We start from the raw sequence: 21,002 nt of genomic DNA, 5'->3' as shown, positions 1-21,002 counted from the left end.
TCTCTGCTTTTACTCAGGCAGCATAATGGGCAGCCCTCTCATGCAAAGATGGGGGGGGGGGGGGGGGGTCCTAACTGTATCTTTGGCAGTGAGGGCTCATGTCCTCACAGAGGTGGCATCCCAACATGACTGTCATACTGTGCCCCCAAATGCACTTTCCAACTATTTCATACCGTGATGCTCTAAGTGGTGCTCCTTCCAGTTTTGACGCCGCAAGGGGATTTTAAAAATGCAATAAATTTTACCCAAGAATAGGTCGGATATTAAAACTCTTAATCAAAATGCTCTCAAATGTAAAATCTTCCTTTTCGTTATGTTGTCTATTTCACCTATAAAGGACCTGACACAGGGCAGTTACATCCTGGAAACGTTTTTAGCTTTTTGTTTGACCCAGATCTGCTTCTTGCCCTGACTTCTCTGGCTCAGTTAGCACATGATATCAGAGCTGACAGTGTAGTGAGAAACATGGTGAGAGACGCACATTAACACGCAGGGTCATGAACAGGAAACCCAGTCGGGGGTCAGATTTGGCATGTTTTGCTGTTTTTCTCTAGTGGATTCCAAAGTAAATGAAAGGATTAGATGTTTGAAATGCTGAAGCTGTTTTGGTGTTTTTTTTTTTTAAATATTATGTTTTCATTTAAAGATGAGTAGCTGATAAACCCAAGGTGTTTGAGAGTATTTTACTCGCCAATGATTTAGAAATGTTACTGATGACCAAGACTGGAAGGTCAGTGCCTTGTATCAGGTGAGATCTAATGATTCTACTGGCTCAGGACAAGGCAATGACAGCTAGTTTATCTGATCATTGCAAGGCACAGGTCAGATCACAACTGATACTCAGGCTCTTTCACCCAATGCTTGTTCCAGGGAAGTTCAAACTAAACCTGAAAAGAACCTGTGATGTTATGTTTGACCAATTAGCAATTTAAGTTGGAGCTGTGGATTTCCCCTATCACTCATTCTTTCATGGGTATGAAATCTGAAATCTGTGGTTTTCCAAGTAAATGTTTGCAAGTCATCGCTGCAGCTTGTTTTGTTTTTGAGGGTTAATCGTTGTTTTTTAATTCTATGCTTTTGTTTAAAATGAAGTTGAAATGTTCAGCAAACCTTTTTGGGTGAACAGTCATATTTCAGTATATTTCAGTATAACAGAGTAGAGACTGTGATGTAAGTATCAGAGTCAACAGTCCACCACTCAATAAGTAAGTCACTGATCTTAATTTTCTGTGCTTTGTCATTATTGATGATTATTTTTTGCGTCCGCGTCAAAACTTTGTTAAATTGCAGGACTCTATTCTTCCTGATGGCCGAATACTGTTCCTGTTTTTTTCTTTGAACAACCACAACTATGATCACAAAAAATAAAGCAACAGGGAGCCTAAAAGCCTAGCTGAGAAAACCTGTTTATAGCAGACCCAGACATGTTCATGTGTGTGTACATACACTCCTCCTAACATGCATGTGGATCCCACGATGCTCTCGGATCAGAGCAAACCACCACCTGGTGGCCACTCTGACCACAGGGATTTGCTCTTTCCGCCTCTTCTTGTTCTAATGTTGTGAGAGAAAAAAGCCTTTGCCTACATGCTGTTTATTTATTGATGTTTTGTTTTTTATATTTGTGCCTTTATGTCCACATTTGTCTTTTCATCTCCAACCGCCATCTAATCTAATGAAAACACTAGAGGGGCCAACCAAACCTGATATTAACCACCTCTTTTTCTTCTCTCCCTCTCCTTCTTCTCCTCAGTGTGCTTGGAAAACTGTAAACATGGTGGGTGTAACCTCCAGGGCCAGTGCTGCGACCACCAGTGCCTGGGCGGCTGTACTGAGGCAGGTAATGCAAGTAGCTGTGTGGCCTGCAGGAACCTCCAGCATGGGAACACCTGTGTGGAGAAATGTCCTGCTGGATATTATGTCTTCAGGGGCTGGCGCTGCGTCAGCTTCTCCTTCTGCCAGGTTCGTAATAACTAGGATTAAAGATGAACGTATTTAATATTTAGCACAAATTAACTTAACAAAGCTGCTATACATGTTTTATATGTTTTTCTTTATGTTTTAAAATTCAGGACCTTCACAACCAGTGTAAGCAGACTAAGAAGTTGAACCAGGATCGAGAGTTGGGCTGCAACGAATACGTCATCCATAATGGGGCCTGTATTCCAGAGTGTCCTTCTGGATACACCACTATAAACTCCACTACGTACGTCTGGCACACACACACACACACACAAGCACACATGCGCACCTGTAATGCCACCATCAACACTGCAACGGTTAATGATGGTGGCTCCGTCATCACAGGATGGGAGATGTAACTGTCACCCACAACAAAACGACTCACTTATGACTTCAGCAGCACAAGTGGATTGTGGTCACTGAACACACTCAATAACATTTGGACACAAGAGATGGTGGTATTTGGAAGCTGATCAGACAGAAAGTAGGGCAGAAATATTTCCCCCCTATGGAAAGTGTTCTCTTGTGCTGTGGACGTGCAGCTGGGTTGTTGGAAACAAAGTTCACAGACACAGTCAGACGAGCAAAGAAAAGGGCAAAACATCACCTGCTCCTCTGTTTTTTTACCTCTTTGTCGACCGTAAGCAGCGGTGGTTAGCTCGTACAAACGCCTAGCATTACGAATCATTTGTAACCTTGCACATAATTCTAATTGTTTGAGTAAAAATAGCATTATGGATGTTTCAATCTTCCATCTGAACAAAAACATTCTTATCAATTAAAAGGTCAGTATTTTAAAGCCCACAAAAGAATAACATATCTCCCTGAGTAGCCACGAATACAAAGTTTCCATATAGGCACGAAAATACATCATTTCATATGCACAAAGCTCTCTAATGTCAGTTTCTGTAAACGAGTCCCTGGTGTTTTTCACAGCCTCCATCACATTCTGTTCTCAGTGATTACGCAGCTGCATCAAGTCAAAGCACAGAACCAAACATAAAAGAACAAATAATTCTCCACAGCAGTTTATAAATGTCTGTAAGCGTTTAAACATGCAGATTATATGCATATATTTTGTTAACTCACGCTGGGTTTTGTGTTGCCCACGAAAAAAAACGATTTTCAGTCAGCACAGCGCAACATTTCTAATCATACTCAAGTGCTGATTATTTTGGAAACAGCCTACAAGGGTGCAGTGGAGTGAAATAATGTGACTGGGTATTTATGCACCCAAACAGCCAATTATTTTCCTATTCAAAGGATTATTCAGGAGCAACCTGAGCTCAACTTTACAGTTTGTCTGGTACATGTTTACTTAGTCTGGTTGAGCGGTTCACACAAGATTATTTTGTTAGGATTAATGGTAATTTGATTGACCCGGGGATGTATTTAATGACATTTAGATCTGAGCACATTGTGTACTGCCAAAGACAATATATTATCGTTTTAAGGTGGTAAAAATGTTTAGCTGCTTTCAGATAGGCACAGAAGTCAGGACATTTTCCTGTCACTCTCAGGAGCGACTGTGTGTGAGAACGCACATGTTGAGTCCTTTCCTGCCGTTCCTCTAGTAGAAGGTCTGAGTGAGCCCATATGAGAAGACAGCAGGAACATTTGAAGTGAGCGAACAGGCGTGTTGATGGCGTTTCCATTAAGAGACTAATGCGAAAACTGGAAGACATATCTGAATGAAATAGACACTTCTTTATAATGGACAAAGAGGACGCAGACAAAGATCTTTATCTTGGAAAGAAAATGAGACTTTAGAGCTCATGTTAATAATGGCCAACGTCTGCGTAGAATTCGATCTGCTGTTAACAAAAACTCATGATTTTCATAGTTGTAAATATACATCATGACATCACAATGCGTCTTGACTCTGAATCTCCTGCTGCTTTCTTCATATGTGAAAGGAAAACTCCAGAAAATATCCGGACCTCATTTTCCAGAGTTTATGTCTGCAAACAGCTTCAGTCACATGGGTGTAAGATAAATAAAATAAATAATTACTGTAGAATCTATTTGTCCATTAACGCAAGGAAGCGTTTGTGTTATTGTAAATGGCCCATGAATGTAAAACCAACCGAAAAACAAATCACTTGACCTCACCTGGTCCTGTTTAGCTCACAGCTTTGTCTGCATGAGCAAAACAAGCGAGGGTGTGACCTTACTTAGCACTCCTACATTCTGAGTTCTCGTACTATTACCGGGGTGGGCTGTAGAGGAACGTCACTGGCATCCTCATTAAATTACTTCAGTAGCTGCTGCCAAGTGATGAGGACATGTATTTGTTTTGATACCAAGTACATATTTTCGAAACCGCTACTTGTTTGCATGCTTTCAAAACACACACCCATTCCAGCGATGAGGCCGAGATGTTTTGTAGTAGAAACGTGGCGAATGAAATGCCCCTCGTCTGTGGCGAGTCTGAAGCTGACGGAGCAGCTACGACAGGCTCTGCCAGGTTAGTTATATAAGTTAAGTCACTTGCCAAGTCACATACCAAGGAGAAATGTTATGTTCTTATGCTATAAGGGAAGTCTTTACTAGTGTGTTGTTTCAGATAAAGATGTGAAAGATTTCCGAGCAGGCACAAAGTTAAAGACGAGCGAAGAAGAAGCCGAGTGAAGTGTCTTCCTGAGTGGGTTCTAACAAGAGCAGGTTGTGTGCCGGAGATGTCAGCGCTGATTGATCCACAGGTGGCAGGATGATGGATGGTGTTTTTATCTTTCTGGTTTACCTGAATGTGTACATTTGTGTGTACATATTTTCATTCAATGTTTATGTGCACAGAAGGTGTTGTTTCCTATAGGTGCAGGCTGAAGGAAATGTCCACTGTTTCCAGATATACAGAGATATATGGTTTATACACATGTATATATCTAAACTTCACAATTATGGTTAGCTAGCTAGGGTGTAGATGTGTGTGTGTGTGTGTGTGTGAGATTGACTTTCCCTTGCCTGCTGCCAGCCTGCAGGGATTATCAGGTGCTTAGACAGAAAAGAACATTGCTTTAAGTCTCAGTCATACGCCCTCAGGTGTAAGACAGAATGGCATCCTTTTTGTGTTTTTTATGTGTGTGTTGATGTGTGTGTGCCTCACATTATGTGATAAACAAGACTTCTCTTTTCCATTGGGATTCAGTTGCAGTCACAACATCAGGGCCTGTTTGTGTGTGCTGTGTGTGTGTGTGTGTGTGTGTGTGTCTATTTGTGTGTGTTTTACGGCTATGCTTTACTTATACAAAGAACAGGCGTCATCACAGTGGCTGAGCCAGGCAGAAGCGACATTCAGACACACAAGCACCCAGATAGTCAGGTCGACGACAAACAGATCATATGAATGCGTACACGTAACACACACACACACACACACACACACACACACACACACACACACACACACACACACACACACACACACAGTTGGGAAATGGAAACTCTTTTCATCATGGTTTTTATTTGACACCAATAAACTGATGGATCATAACATTTTATCTCTTTGGCATCCTATCACATTATGCAAATATAATTATATGTTTTGTCAGTCTGGGTATGTATTATTTGATGTTATTATATATATAATACAAACGAACAGCTAAAACCTAATGAACCAGGTGTCACTTTAAGATTAAACTGTCTCATGATTCTGACAGAGGAACTGTCAGGTGAACGATACGAGGTATGTTTGATAATAAGATGCTCTTCATGATCATTTCTTCACTTCAGACAGTTTGCCTTGCCCTCTGGATATCAGGTCATCACTCACATGTACTGTATGAAGTGTTTTCCTGGAGGCTGTGTGTGACTCAAGCGGCAGCTGCTGCCTCAGTTCTAGATGGTTCTAGCAGACCCTGGAGCCCGAGTCACAGAGTTCAGCCGGACAGAAAAACACTGTCCCTTTAAGAGCCGCCGCTGGACCCAGCCTGTCTGCCTGTGTGTCTGTGTTTTTCAGTACAACGGCCCAAAACATTCTCTCTTTCTACACTGCAACTAGAGCGTTACTTTGGAGAAGCTGAATATACAATTTTCCATGTGGAAGAGAAGAGCGAGGGAGACACAAAATATTCTAGAAATAGTTTCTCCTCTTCCTTCACTGTTGTTTCGCAGAGATCATTCCAGTCCGTTTCCACTCGCTCAGAAGTCACCCAGGGGAAACACTGGTTTAGCCACTGATTGATGTAAATTATTAAGAGCTGGATAAGATAGAAACTAGGAGAAGCCAGGTGTGCAATGGGTCATTTGGCCCTTGCAGGGTGGACAGGAAATGCCAGACAAGGACCAAAACAGCACCCCTGGGAGTCAGTGTCACATTTCACTGTGTTGAATTGCGTCTATAGCCCAGCCTGGGAGTTTGGAGGGAAAGAAGGGGCTCGATATGGATAAGAATGTATGTACGTGTGAGTATGTGTGTGCTCCCTGAAGGGGAGGATTATAATAAGAGTTGCATAAACATAGAATTAAAACAGGGTCAGCTCACAAATGGCAGTTCACGCAGAGCTTGCAAGGACCCCGCAGTGAACAACAGCATCCTTTGTTAGCTGCTCCCTGGACACAGGAGCTGCTTTATGAAGGTGCCTGTTAAAGCGGCCCTTTGATGTCACTGTCACCTTTTCGCTTTGAAATTCTGATCAGCTTTAGAAACTATTAAATCACCCAGCGTCACGACTGCTCTTTATTTATAGATCGCATTCTCAAGAAAAAAGGAAAACGTTTACTTTCTTATTCCTGTTACATCAGATTTCTAAATTTGACGCTGATGGGCGGGAGATTCAGTCATTTATTGGTGTTGGTAGCTATATGTGGAGGTCACCCACCAAACAAAATAAAGCATTTTGTAGGTTACGTGTGAGGCAGCTCTTTGTGGTTGGAGATGTCAAGGCTGGAAGTGGAATTAAAGAGAAGGATAATGTTCTTTCAAGAGGCCTTCAAAAAACAAAAAAAAAAAGAATAAATAGCGCTCATTTGTGAATGAAGCGCCCGGGTCCCTTTTCTCTGTGTGGCGTGTTCCCGGCTGCTCGCTAGAAAAAGGCCTGCCTTTTGAGAATGAATTTCCTGAAAGGCAGTGCTTTCAAGGCCTCATTGCTCAGCGTGTGCGAGTGCGATTACGTGCATAAGCACATGTTTGCAGGGAGAGGATGCAACTCATGGAGCTAAGTGAGGGAGGGAGAGAGGAACAGAGGAAGCCTGTTGGGAACTGCAGCTGGTGTTTCAGTCCTGTTGTTTTTGTTGTCTGTGATTGTGCATTCGTGCGTGCGTGTGCGTTGCATGTGCCACAGGAGTAATTGAGGCAAAGGAGGAGAAAGCGAAGCTCTCTCCTCTAACGCTTAGTACCAAAAAATGAAGGAGGGTGAAATGTGGATGAGAGATTGCATAATCTAATTGTGCTCCTAAAAGCCTATGTATTCATTATGAGATTTAACAAATTAATTGAGAGAATTAGAGAGACTCACCTCAGATTACATCTCAGCTCATTCATTGAATCTCGGTGCAGTGTTGTGATGATTGTCACTTGTTTAAGACAAGTGACGGATTTGATCAGTGTGGGAACCACGTTAATACTAATTCAGATTTCTAAGCATTTTTTTTACTGCAAAAGTTTTAGTTCTAGCTCAAATTGTATTCGTATCTAAATCACTTTGGTCATCAGAAAATCTTTAGTAAGTATTTTGTGATGTGCTTTAAGTGAGCACGTTTTTACATTTTATTAATGTTGAGAGCAAAGAACGGAGATAAAAATTTGTAATGTAGTCGCGTCAACATTAAACACGTTGTAAACTTAAATATTTGTCCAGAAATCTGTTGGTCAGCATTGAAAAAATCTGTATATATTCCAGTGTGCACACGAAACGTGTATCAGTTAAAATTCCTACGAACAGATCCGCCCTTGTTTGAATATGTCATTCCAGGTTCCAACCCACGCCACGACTCTACGTCACTGAGCATTCCTGCTTCACGCCATTCACTCCTGCTCCATTCCATTTCTCATATCTGCACGCACAAACATTCATTGTATTATTTGTTTTGTTTTGTTTTCCTCTTTCATAAACTAGGTGGTTGTCTTCCACCGACCGCATAACTCTTGAAATATGTCAACGATGTGTTCTAGCGTCTTGACTCCTGACACTTTGCTCATCACGGAACAAAGGATTTTTAAATTGGTCGTTAGCTCACATGGAGAGTTTAGCTTTAGTTGTTGTGCAGCTTTGGGTTCAAGCAACATGTTCTCATTTTGATAAACTGCACATCATTTTCCAAACTTTCCTTTATTGATCAACATCAATAAGGTTCAGCGTTAATCTGTGTGCGTTTCTCTTGTGTGTTTACAGGTTGACCTGTTCACCTTGTGCAGGCCTGTGTCCTAAACTGTGTGTGGGAAATAAGACGATTGATTCGGTAAACTCGGCCCAGGCTTTGCGAGGCTGCACGGTTCTCCACGGCAACATGATCATCAAGATTCGAGGAGGGAGTGAGTACTGCTACACCTCACTGTCTGACCGGCCTCCCTATCTCCTCCTTCCTCCATCCCAAGTGTTTCTCAGTCCATGTCTGTCCCTTTATTAGGACTTTTAGTTTGCCTGTCTGTATTTGTCTTATTTCTTACCATTCGCTGTCTTCTGCTATCATCCAGTTGCTGTCTGTATGACCAACTGCTTTCTTTTCAGCTATTAAAGATTTGATTTTATAATTCTTTTTTCTTGCTCTTCCTCTTTGACATCTGAGATTAATTTTATGCTATGAAATGTGCTTGATAAATAAAGTTTATAATTATCATTCCAATCATCCCCTTGCAGATAACATAGCTGCTGAGTTGGAGGCCAGTCTGGGCCAGCTTGAGGAGATCACAGGCTACCTGACTGTTCGCCGAGCGTACGCACTGGTCTCCCTCTCCTTTCTACGCAAACTACGCATCATCAGGGGGGAGCATCTCGAGGCAGAGTAAGTCCTCTCCTCTCCTCATCTTGTCCTCTCCTCTCCTCTCCTTTCCTCTCCTAAGTTGTATTTAACTTCTCTATCTGTCTTGTTCTCCGCCTCTCCTAGTATTTACGCCTTCTATGCGCTGGACAACCAGAACCTGCGAGAATTGTGGGATTGGTCCAAGCACAACCTGACCATCCCGCGTGGTCGTATGTTCTTCCACTACAACTCCAAACTCTGCATGACTGAAATCAGAAAAATGGAGGAGATAACGGGAACCAAGGATCGCAACCAAAAGAACGACATCGCTGTACGCAACAACGGGGACCAAGCCTCCTGTAAGATATTCCTAGAGCTTTGATGATGATAATGGACTGTTTTTATTTTTTAGCATTTTAGTTACTAAATATATATTTACACAGAAAAGATAAATATTGGCAGACAGAAAAAAAATCCCTAAAGCTCATGAGGACATCCTTACTCTATGTGATGAGCTTTTAGCCTCAGATAAATGTTTTGACACATGATTTTATAAATGAAAAAGCAGCAATCATGTTTTAATCTGAATCCTTATTCTGTGATATCCTGACCTCAAAAGCATTGATGTCTTTGATGTTTTTTGCTGTTCTTCATCCAAATGCATATGCTTTTTAACCCTTAGGTGAGACTAAGCTGCTGAAATTCACTGTGATCAAGACTACATCAAATATCATTATGCTGAAGTGGGAGCCCTTTTGGCCGTTAGATTTCAGAGACCTGCTGGGATTCATGGTTCTCTACAAAGAGGCGTAAGTATCAGACAAAAATGAAGGGAGTTGTTTTTGATATCATGAAATAAAGTATTACCATGGTTATATTAGCAGTTAGTCATATTGGGCAACTGCTTTGCTTGAATGACTGGCCTTGTTTCCTGTCTCTGCCTTTGATACTGTTAATAAGGATATTTTGATGAAAAGACTGAAAGATTCAGATGGTTTGGAGCTTCTCATTGGCTTTAAATCTGATGAAAATATTTTCCCTGAGATTTCACAAGGATATGTTGTTGGCCATTTGCTTTTTTAATCTATACATATGCTGTGATAAAGGGGACTCACCGCTGTATTGTGACGTTCTTGATAATTTTAACTGCTGGATATCAAGAAATGACTCACAGAAAAGTAACAAAAACCGGGAAAAGAAATTGATTGAATCGCGGCATAACAGTAACTTTGAGAGTCTTATCAGGAACTATACTACAACTGTCTTCTGACCACTTTCTTTCCATTTGCTCCAGGCCTTATAGGAATGTGACAGAGTTTGATGGCCAGGACGCGTGTGGCTCTAACAGCTGGGCAATTGCCGATGTTGAAGCTCCATCCCGTTCCACTGAGGGCAAGAGGGGGGAGGATCCGGGGCACCTAATCCGACCACTGAAGCCCTGGACCCAGTATGCCATAATGGTTAAAACTCAACTGTCTTCATCTGATGAGCATCAAGTTCGTGGAGCCAAGAGCGAGATCATTTACGTCCGGACCAATGCCACCAGTGAGTTAATCCAAGCTATAAAAATAAAAAAACACTTCTCTCCAGTTCCTTTTTTTATTTATTTTTGAGAACTGTGTACTTTTCATTTCGGGCATCGGATTCAATAGAGACTGTATAGCTGACGGTTAAGAATGGCAGACATTAAAAATAGATGTTAAAGAAATTCTACACAGACTCACAATATTTTGGACTTTTGACTTTCTTGGCCTAAGGATACCCTGGGGAGTTTGTTCTGTAAACAAGCCCGGTTCTGTTGACATCCAGTGTTTCTCACCAAGAGACGGCGCTTTGTGTCTTTGACGCACAGGAAACACGCTGAATGCATTTTCTCCTTCATAAATCATTTGCAATATGTTTTTCACATATTCAAGGTGCATGTGTAATGGCAAAACATGAGCTAATTTCAAGTTTCTTTCTTTCTTCTTTTGTTTTGATGCCCTTTGCTTTACCAGTCACACGACAGGTTTCATTCATGTGATCGAGTGGTATCTCCTTTCTCATTTTGGTTAAAGTCACATGGTACCAATGCTGTCCTGACTGGTGTCTCTCCTTCTCTGTCCTTCCCAGAGCCCTCAGTGCCTCTCGACCCCATCTCCTCCTCCAACTCCTCCTCTCAGATCATCCTGAAGTGGAAGCCGCCAAAAAGTCCCAACGGCAACATCACCCACTACCGCATCATCTGTCGCAAGCAGCCCGAGGACAGTGACCTCTACAAGTTCGACTACTGCCTCCAAGGTTAGTATCCGCTGATTGCCGCTCCTGAGTTTGTCCGGACTGTTGGAAAACGAGTTAGCTGCTGCTCACGTCACATTATTGACTCTGACTGTCCCTCTTACCTGTTTCTTCTACCCAGGGATGAAGCTTCCGTCTCGCACCCCGACCCACCTGGATAGTGAGGATGAGCAGAAGTGGAACCACACAGATGAACCCACCTCAGGGGGAAGGTGCTGCGCCTGCCCCAAGACGGACACCCAGCTAAAGAAGGAGCAGGAGGAGATCCTGTACCGCAAGACTTTCGAGAATTACCTGCACAACGAAGTCTTCGAGATCAGGTACATGTCTCTGATTGTAATTAAATGTTGATTCTTATTCTGATCAGGAAAGTAATACAATTGGCACACTTGCATTGGTCACATCTGCCTATGCTTTTTGTTGCCCTTTTGCTGTTAGTCATTCTTATTTATTATTCTCTTGATGACTATACGGGGAAGTCAATAAGCGATTCAGAGGTTAAATAATGATTCCAGCAATATCAGAATGTTTTTAGCGGTTTTTATTTTAAACGACTTTTACCGACATGACACCTAGTGCATTAAAGATGCATTTCCATACAGACTCACACATACATTAATGAACATGTACTTGTTTAAATTCAATGCTCAGTGCATTTAAAGTTACAGTGGCACCTAGAAGAGCTCTCTGTGTTGTAAGTTTGTGTTTGTGGCCACGCAGCAACAACACTGTAGCTCCTCTGTCCAGCCAGAGTGCCTCACTCCCACATGATGTGTGTCTGAATGCGACTCGGTGCCAACCTCGTCTTTTCCATCCATGTGTGTGGTCCAGGTGTTACTCATGTTGTAGGGGCCTAAATCACATAATTGAAACTTGTCTTCCTCATAGAGACAAAAGGGAAATAACCATTGAGTTAAACTTAAGCTTTTAAGGTTCAGCAGGTTGTAGATATGAATGTGTTTAGAATAAGTCTCCAAGAAGTTAATGTTATTAGTGGTAAGGCTTCTGAAGTCACAGACACACAACTCTGCATGTGTATTTGTGTGTGTGTGTGTGTGTGTGCGCAGATTATGTAAACACTTGTTTTTGTACTGGGCACCACAGTGGGGGTTTAGTGTGGGAGGTGCTGATTGTCTGGGCCCCGGTGCCCCTACCCTGACACACACACACACACACACACACACACACACAGTCTCTCCCGCCGCTTCCCTAGGGGAGTGATTACTGTGCCCATTATTATTCATGCCAGTCAGGGATGCAGTCATGCAAACTGCCATTTGGACACACACAAGCCCCCAAAACTCACACACACACCTCCGCTGCATTTTGAACCCATGCCACTGAATCAGCCATGGTAAAGTACATGACAAATACAATAAGAAACTCTGTGTGCTTTGTTCAACATAAAAAGAGATGCAGGACATTTATTATTTTTCTCCAGCCTGAGCGAGTATTGGTTCAACATTAACTCAGTCGTACACTTCCCTGTCGAGTGAGGGAGACGCCTCCATTACAGCAGCTCTGGGGTAAAGTGCAGCGCTCAAGGAGACTTAATGGTGATTCTTTATAGATTCTTCTTGATGTTACACTGCTGGAGTTCTGGGTCTTGCCTTTGCTGCGTTCATGGCCTTTGTGGTCGACCAACACTGAGTGGACTTTGGGGACAGTTGACTTTGCTCATTGGCACCACCGAGTGGTGTGGGTCGGTAGTTCTTCCAGCCAGTAGTAGATGGTATTTGTGGATACATGTCATGTAATCAAACTTGCCCCACACAAGGTTATTGTGAGCAGAGGTCCCCTCTTGTCTCCCCCACACTACTGCTTCATTTGCCTTCTGCTGAGTTTAATTTACACAAAATGCTTCTGACTTAATGTTGACTTGCCTGAGACTCATGTAGAAACTTCAGAAAAAGTTTTTGCTGACACTTTGTGTTTTGCCTGAACTTTGTTCACTGATTTTCTTGTTGCTCTGTTGCTTCAGACCGTCTCGCCGCCGACGCTCAGTGGGAGTTGCAAACGCCACCCTCCTTCCTAACTTCCTTACCACAGCGCCCAGTTTTCCATTTGGCTCCACAACAGCCAGACCTGATGACGATGAGGGATCCAAGGTCTCAAAGACTTTATAATTTTTATATCAGATTTGTATTTTTCTGCATATCCTTTATGTTTAGAGGTATTTATTGTAGATTTTTCTTTCCTTATTTATGGTTGATAGAAGCTCATAAAAAAGATCAATCCTCTTTACAAGTCATTTGAAAAAACATACTTGAAAAGCTGTAAATTCCTTTTAACATTTGCTTTATCTAAGGTCTTTATGTAGCTAAATTGTTCAATCTTTTATTTATATTCTGTATTTATTTGTTAATTACAAAAACGTACATTTTTGTATCCGCTATCACTATCTGTAAAAATACAGAGAAGAGCACATAAATATGTTTGCCTCAGAAGGACACAGGTAGATGCTGTATTCTATGAAACACAGTTTATACTCGACTTAAACAAATAATAAATTTCTTCTTTGGCATCATTGCAGTGTGAGGGGATTTTTCTGGGCCCATAAATCCTTGATGCCACTGGAGTGTTAAGATTTCTCATTTCTTCTGCTCAGGTGGAGCTGAAGGTGATGTTGAAGGAGTCATCAGTCATTTCCAACCTGCACCACTTCACCAGTTACAAGATAGAGATCATGGCCTGTAACCACGCGACGGACATCAAACGCTGCAGCATGGCTACTTATGTCAGTGCCCGAACAATGCCTGAGGGTAAGAACACATGCAAACCTCACACGCACACACACTCAGGTAACCAACAGTAGATGCTCACTACAGTAAAGTACGAAAAACTAGTCTTGATGTGAATCCTACCTTCATGAAGGTTACAGAGTTCAATTTTTGTTGAAACCATTACAGATCAATATACGGGTCATTTTGAAAGCTTTTTTTTATATCTATTTATCCTATTTATATCAGTCCTGGTAGGCTATTTCACAAAAAGATACTAATGAGAACTCAGCACAGTTTATACCTCTGCCAAGGCTCAACAGTGTCCATATAAAACCACATTTGAATTCACTGGATACTGATCTGGATCCGCACCAAAAATAAATGGGTTCTTTCGTGATTCATTCCTTTCACCAAGTTTCGTCGTAATCCATTCAGTAGTCTTTTGCATGATCCTGCTAACAAACAAACAAATAAAAGCGTAACCTCCTTGATGTAGGTAGAAGAAAACGCTCGCAGTTCAAGCAAGTTTAAAAAAAGCAGTGAATATTTCCTTCTAGAGGCAGAAGTTGCAGGTGGCCACACTAAGAACTCTGCTTTGCTTTATACTGTACATATGTCACATGTTTCTCCTCATGTCTGGTTCCTGCAGAGAAAGCGGATGACATCCCCGGCCCCGTCACCCATGAGATAGTGACGGCTGAGCCTCCCTATGTTTTGATCAAATGGAACAAACCCCCATCCCCCAACGGCCTCATCATCCTGTATGAGGTGTTCTACAAGAAAGTTGGAGACTCAGAGGTCAGTATGAAACCATTGCCCAAGTATAAGAGTGTGGGAATATAAGAAAAAAAAAGTGAGTGGAAGGAGGGAAGGTCCGGGATCTTTTTTATGCAATGCAGCAGGCAGGGATGAGGGAGGGAATGAGGTAAGTGTACTCTGTAGGAAGGAGAAATATGGGGTTCAACGGCGTGCAGGAAATCATAGATGGAGGTAAGGAGGTGCAGAGAGAGGGAGCGATCTGGGAGAACTCTGGGGACTTGATGCAGGTAGGAAAGGAGGGGTTTGCTGTATCTTCTCAAATTCTGTCTGTTCCTTATATAAAGAGAGGAACAAAGAAAATATTTGTTGACAAACTCCCAGTCCCACCACAGTGCGTGTTAACGTTTTCTGCTGTGTGTATTTGCATATTATTATGGCTGTGCAAATAAGTGCTCGTCTGTGACACTCTTGGTGTGTGTGTGCGTGTTGTTGTTGTTTACTTGCTGCCAATGTGTGAATTCATCTCTCATTGCTATTCATTGCTGCACCGCCTGACCCTAGGAGCCAGTAGCAGGTCTGTTGCCATAGTGACAGAGGCAGGAAGGAAGACTAGAATGCAGTGGCAGGGATGGACTGATCTCAGACATCTCCCGTGCACTGAGCTGCACTGAAAACACACCACTCACTAACACACCCTGCAGTGGAAACAAACTGATCTGGATGTTCATGTCAGAGGGTCACATTCATTATTTAGTTTATTGCTCAGTGGAGGAACAGAGCAACACTAAACACACACGAATAATCATAGAACATTTTTGCATGTTCTCTAACCTCAGACGTACTACTCTTCTAATTGGCTGAATAAACAAATCAGTTTTGCAGGTTTCTTTGCATATTCTACAATGTGAGGCAGTCGATGTAAAATTCAGTGAGGTGATACAATAGAATATAATGTAAGTAAGTTACTGTTCATGAAATGTACTGTATATTCTGCATTCCTAGGGCATTGACTTAGGACATTAAATCTCACTTTACCATTAATTGACCAGAAGTTGCATAGAATGGAAATATGAAAAGAAAGATCTAGTAAATTATCTAAAAGGCAGCTTCAGTGACATCGATTGACTTACTCTTTTCAACATGAAAAGATTTAGAATATCCTTCAAACTTTGTTCAGTTTAAATGCTGTGTCTGTGAACACGCTGGCTGTTTTGTCTTGCGCCTCTTTGTCTCTGGTTTTATGAATCTTCTCACTGAAGTTATTTTTTTTTCTTTTTCCAGGTTCACACAGCTTGTGTGTCTCGGCCGTCCTACATCAAGTCAGGTGGCACGAAGCTCTCGCTTGTGCAGCCTGGAAACTACAGCGTGAGGGTCCGCGCCACCTCCCTGGCAGGAAATGGTTCTTTTACAGGAACCACTTACTTCTTCATGCCCAATCGTAAGTCCGACTAAACTCAAAAGTCCTACATTACTCTAATGCATCTGCAAGTTCATGAACTTTCAATTGACTCAATGCTGGTTAGAACAGGTGAGGTCCTTCAAGACATTTTCTTTAAAACATTAAATGTATGTTTTGGTAAGGTAAATAAAAGCTATTTAATAACCACATATTTTTTATGCTCAGACTACAACATGTTTGTGTCTGTTAAGATGGTCACTGTGTGAGGTTAGGCAATTATAGAGACATAAATGCCACATAGTGATAGACTACATGTTACATCCTGACCAATCCCTGTTTGACTGTCTATCAGGGACAAGAAACAAACAAACATGGTGTCTGAAGCTGGATGTATGATACTGGCTCTTTTGCGAACGTAAACGCCTGAAAAGCTTCCCTCTGTTTCACAATTCCACATTTGATTAAACTTGCACCGTCCAACCACAACATCATTCCTCTTTCCCTTTGCCATGTTTACATCTGCATGTGGGGTCATCTCATTGCTTTTAGCTGTTTTATTGGTCAATGTCACAGAGGTGACGAACCCATCCATGTTAGGACATCGTGAGGCATCACAGATCTGTAGTTGGTTGTTGTCCATTGTGAAACTGCACGTGATAAAGCAATCAATGATTGAATCTGAACTCCCAGTCCCCCCTCTCTCTTCAGGTTAGAGCCGACATCTTGTAGTCTGACCCCGCATGATTATTCTTTATTCACGCACAGTGACCTGACTGCTGACTTCTGTGTTTTATTGCAGCGGATCAAGGTTTAGTTTGGATTGTGATCGGTCCAGTCATCTGCTTTATCCTGCTGCTATTTGTGGGTGCTGTAGCCCTCTGGATAATCAAGAAGAGGTGAGATGGAGCTTATTTTGTTTAACAACCAATTGTGGGATTTAAATTTTGAGTGTTTAAATACTTTGACCCAGTATCTATCAGGGCATATCAAATGTTATAGGACAAGTCATTATGAAGCAAGAAGCTCAGAATTTGCAGGAGAAAGGGTTCTAACAGTTTTCAGAGTCTCACACGTGTTCTGTGGTTGTTGTGTTACAGACAAACAGAAGGGCCGACAGGACCTCTTATCGCCTCCTCAAACCCTGAGTACATCAGCGCTAATGATGGTAAGAAGGGCATCATTAAAGATTAAGAAGTACAACACTTAGAGCTTTCTCTGAATATCTTCAGATAATAACAATCATTATAACTGTATTTATAAATATAGATATTGCCCGAGGACCATCTGAGAGAGCTCCACTTAATCAAAATGGTAATCTGTGTCTGTTTTGTGTGTAGTGTATGTTCCTGATGAGTGGGAGGTGCTCCGCGAGAAGATCACGGTGCTCAGAGAGCTCGGGCAAGGCTCCTTCGGCATGGTGTACGAGGGGATCGCCAAGGATATCATTAAAGGAGACCCGGACACACGCGTGGCCGTCAAGACGGTCAACGAATCAGCCAGCCTGCGGGAGAGGATCGAGTTCCTCAACGAAGCCTCCGTCATGAAGGCCTTCAGTTGTCACCATGTGGTACGACACACTTTCCTCTGACACAGTCCGATCACAGAAGCAGTGATAAATGCTACTATACTTGTAAAATGCTCCCGAGGACGGAGATCGCTTTAGCTTTCAGACAAAATCGTATATTTCATACGATTTTTCTCCTGGATGAGAGAATTTACATTATGGCTTTAAGTTGTCAATGTGTGGTCCTGTCTGCTCCTTTTTAACAGCAGAACTGTTTCTTTTGAAGGTAAAGAAAGTTAGGATGGCATACACTGAAGTGAAATATTGATACTGATAGATTTGAAATATACCCCAGGGATCATGAGGCTGAATTAAGCTCTCAATTTAAATGTGAAGCGGTTAACATAATCATCTGCTGATGATCAGTGTTGGAGTTGTGGTTCTTTAGTATTGTACAGGGTTTAAGTGGCCAACACTTGGAAGATTTTCGCATAAATTTGTTGTTTTTCCTGTTCATAATTTTCATGTGTATAACCACTCGTGTTTGTCTCTGTGTAGGTGCGTCTGTTAGGTGTGGTGTCCAAAGCTCAGCCCACCCTGGTCGTGATGGAGCTGATGACCCACGGGGACCTGAAGAGCTACCTGCGTTGTCTCAGGCCCGACTCAGAGGTAAGTTGTAGAAATGGTTACAGCTGAAGGCAGCTCAGCTCTGATGTGTCCCCCCATCACTGACCGACTGAATGAATGTATTCTTGTGTTTGTTTTGTAGCACAATCCTACGGGCCGCTCACCTCCCACGCTGAAGGAGATGATCCAGATGGCTGCAGAGATTGCAGATGGCATGGCCTACCTCAACGCCAAGAAGTACGTCCACAGAGACCTGGCAGCCAGGAACTGCATGGTAGCAGAGGACTTCACTGTCAAGATCGGAGGTACGCTTGCTCGTGTTTGTTTTCCTCGTTGTTTGTTCTGTATATGGGGAAGTGGAATCAAAGTTGTCACAGTTTGATTGTGCGCTCACAGTTAAGTTGTATTGAGCTGTCATTCTCTATCATAGACTTTGGAATGACGCGAGACATCTACGAGACTGACTACTACCGTAAAGGAGGGAAGGGTCTACTTCCTGTCAGGTGGATGGCTCCTGAATCGCTGAAGGACGGAGTCTTCACTGCCCACTCTGACTGCTGGTGAGATATGACTTTAGCAGCAGTTGTGTGGTCTTGTCAATCCTGATACATGGTGCACTTGATCACATGGGTCTGTGTGTTTGTGTGTCTGCAGGTCATTTGGCGTCGTGCTGTGGGAGATCACCACGTTAGCAGAGCAGCCTTACCAGGGTTTGTCCAACGAACAGGTTCTAAAGTTCGTCATGGACGGAGGATACTTAGACAGGCCGGAGAACTGCCCTGAGAGAATGTAAGTAAATATAGACAGTACCCTTCAACAGTAGGTTATCTGCACAGTATGACACTGTGTCTTGGCCAGAAAGTAACGTTTTAGAATAACATTATGATTTTACTTCACATGTAAAGCTGTTTAGCATTGCAACATTGACACAGGATGAATTTTGATCATTACAAACGTTTTGGTGTTGTTTTCAGGGCAATTAAGACTTTGAGAGAATCGTATACGATGAAATACATCTTAAACCATATTTCCAAAATATATATTCAACAAGTGCATGGACAAATACTACATTGCTTTATCTGAGGTTGAATGTGAGATGGTTTTACTCCCACTACCTTCTTTACACCTTTTTATGGACAAATTTAATTTGCTTCAAAACGTTTATTTCACCTGTTTCACACGGTAATTTCTCCTAATTTCAGTTTAAATATTTGTTTCCTTTTAAAAACCCTCTCTCTGAATGTCCAATCCTCCCTCCCAGGCACAGCCTCATGCAGATGAGCTGGCAGTACAACCCCAAAATGCGGCCGATGTTCCACGAGATCATCGAGATGCTGCGGGAGGACCTGCATCCCTCTTTCCACGAGCTCTCCTTCTTCTACAGCGAGGAGAACAAAGTCCCCGAGACAGAGGATTTTGATCTGGACCTGGACAACATGGAGAGCATCCCCCTGGACCCATCGTCGTACTCTCATAGAGAAGAGAGCTTAGGCAGGGACAGCGGGCCCTCGGTGGCCCTTAGGGGGAACTATGAGGAGCATGTCCCCTACACACACATGAACGGTGGCAAGAAAAACGGACGAATCTTATCGTTGCCCAGATCCAGCCCTTCCTAACATTTCCTGTCCCCTAAACAAACTTGTTGAATCTTCCCTGCTCCTTTCCTTCTTTCTGTTCCAGTCCATTTTTTTTCCTGTATTCTTCACTTCTCATCATTTTCTAATGCTTCTTATTCTTGGAGAAGCCCTTCAAAAAACAACACAGATCTCAGGACTTTTTATTTCCTTCCTCATGGCTGCCAAACACAGGCAAGCAAGGGATGCAAACAGAGTGCAACACTTCCTCCACAACACATCGGGCTGTCGATTTACCAGATTACTTATCTATTGTTTTTCACTATTGCCACGTTTCCAGGACTCATCGTGATGGAAACATATTGAGAAAAAACTGTGAACTCTACAAACCTTAGACAACCAAGATGGCTGCTTACGCTCAACCTCCTCAAGACTTGTCCCTACTTTACCCTCTTCCACCAAATCTGCATTTCCACTTTTCTGTGCTTTGTCATTTTTCTCTCATTGAAACCTTTTTACTCAGATAGTGGCCTTTTTATATGTGGCCTATAAACAAAGAGAAGTGTCTATCAGCGCTTACACTAATTTTCCTTTTGAAGAATGAATCCGTTTGGAACAGTGGGATGACTTGCAAAGACTTGATCCTAGAACAAAACATCGATTCCTAGAATGTTTTCTTTTAGTTTTTTCTTTTTCATTTTTGGTTCTGCAGAATTCCAAACTACACACAGATTCATCGGGTGTTTGGTGAATAGTTTTAATTTATTTACTCTTATCATTATTTTCTCTTTCTCTTTCTTTCTGTGTCCTCACTATATGGCTGAAGGATATTTAAACAGTTAAAGAATTGGACAAAAGAGTTCATCAGACTGACCAATAGCTGCTGCTTTGATATATTTTACTGGGTATATAAATCTATAAATATATATAATATATATATAGTATATATGAAATATTGGCATTTCTGCACCAATATTTTATATATAATATATGACAAACTGATGTTTTTGTAAATAGTTTCATATTTGTAAAATTATTTTTTTGCTAGTTTGTTTTGCCAGGTTTTTTCTTTCCTTTTTTCTTTCTTATTTTTGTAGCCCAAGAAATCACACAAACGTACCATTAGTGCTCTCTGCGTCTTAGGCCTCCAGACCCCCGACCTCCACCACTCTAACACTCTCTCCATTGAGATGGGAAAGAGGAACATCGCAAAATATTGTAAACTCACCGCATCTTTTATTTTTTATTAAACCTCGCTCCCACCGAGAGCTGTTGAT

At 42.1% G+C, this 21,002-nt stretch overlaps 1 protein-coding gene across 1 annotated transcript in view; it reads left to right on the top strand.

The window, feature by feature from the left end:
- The window catches only part of insrb (insulin receptor b), a 71,705-nt gene extending 51,079 nt beyond the window's left edge, over positions 1 to 20,626 (top strand). The window contains exons 3-23 of the mRNA XM_061078293.1: positions 1,754 to 1,962; positions 2,073 to 2,206; positions 8,295 to 8,434; positions 8,760 to 8,904; positions 9,007 to 9,221; positions 9,545 to 9,671; positions 10,157 to 10,407; positions 10,975 to 11,142; positions 11,261 to 11,459; positions 13,121 to 13,247; positions 13,748 to 13,901; positions 14,512 to 14,660; positions 15,903 to 16,059; positions 16,820 to 16,916; positions 17,118 to 17,185; positions 17,358 to 17,587; positions 18,083 to 18,193; positions 18,294 to 18,456; positions 18,582 to 18,711; positions 18,806 to 18,940; positions 19,413 to 20,626. Coding sequence (XP_060934276.1) covers positions 1,754 to 1,962; positions 2,073 to 2,206; positions 8,295 to 8,434; positions 8,760 to 8,904; positions 9,007 to 9,221; positions 9,545 to 9,671; positions 10,157 to 10,407; positions 10,975 to 11,142; positions 11,261 to 11,459; positions 13,121 to 13,247; positions 13,748 to 13,901; positions 14,512 to 14,660; positions 15,903 to 16,059; positions 16,820 to 16,916; positions 17,118 to 17,185; positions 17,358 to 17,587; positions 18,083 to 18,193; positions 18,294 to 18,456; positions 18,582 to 18,711; positions 18,806 to 18,940; positions 19,413 to 19,767 — 3,464 coding nt within the window. The 3' untranslated portion in view covers positions 19,768 to 20,626. The remainder of the gene's footprint in view (positions 1 to 1,753; positions 1,963 to 2,072; positions 2,207 to 8,294; positions 8,435 to 8,759; positions 8,905 to 9,006; positions 9,222 to 9,544; positions 9,672 to 10,156; positions 10,408 to 10,974; positions 11,143 to 11,260; positions 11,460 to 13,120; positions 13,248 to 13,747; positions 13,902 to 14,511; positions 14,661 to 15,902; positions 16,060 to 16,819; positions 16,917 to 17,117; positions 17,186 to 17,357; positions 17,588 to 18,082; positions 18,194 to 18,293; positions 18,457 to 18,581; positions 18,712 to 18,805; positions 18,941 to 19,412) is intronic.
- The last annotated feature ends 376 nt before the right edge of the window (positions 20,627 to 21,002 follow it).

The sequence above is a fragment of the Limanda limanda genome, chromosome 9 (genome assembly GCF_963576545.1).
Source record: "Limanda limanda chromosome 9, fLimLim1.1, whole genome shotgun sequence".
Taxonomy (NCBI): domain Eukaryota; kingdom Metazoa; phylum Chordata; class Actinopteri; order Pleuronectiformes; family Pleuronectidae; genus Limanda; species Limanda limanda.
This window is presented reverse-complemented; position numbering and strand designations above follow the sequence as displayed.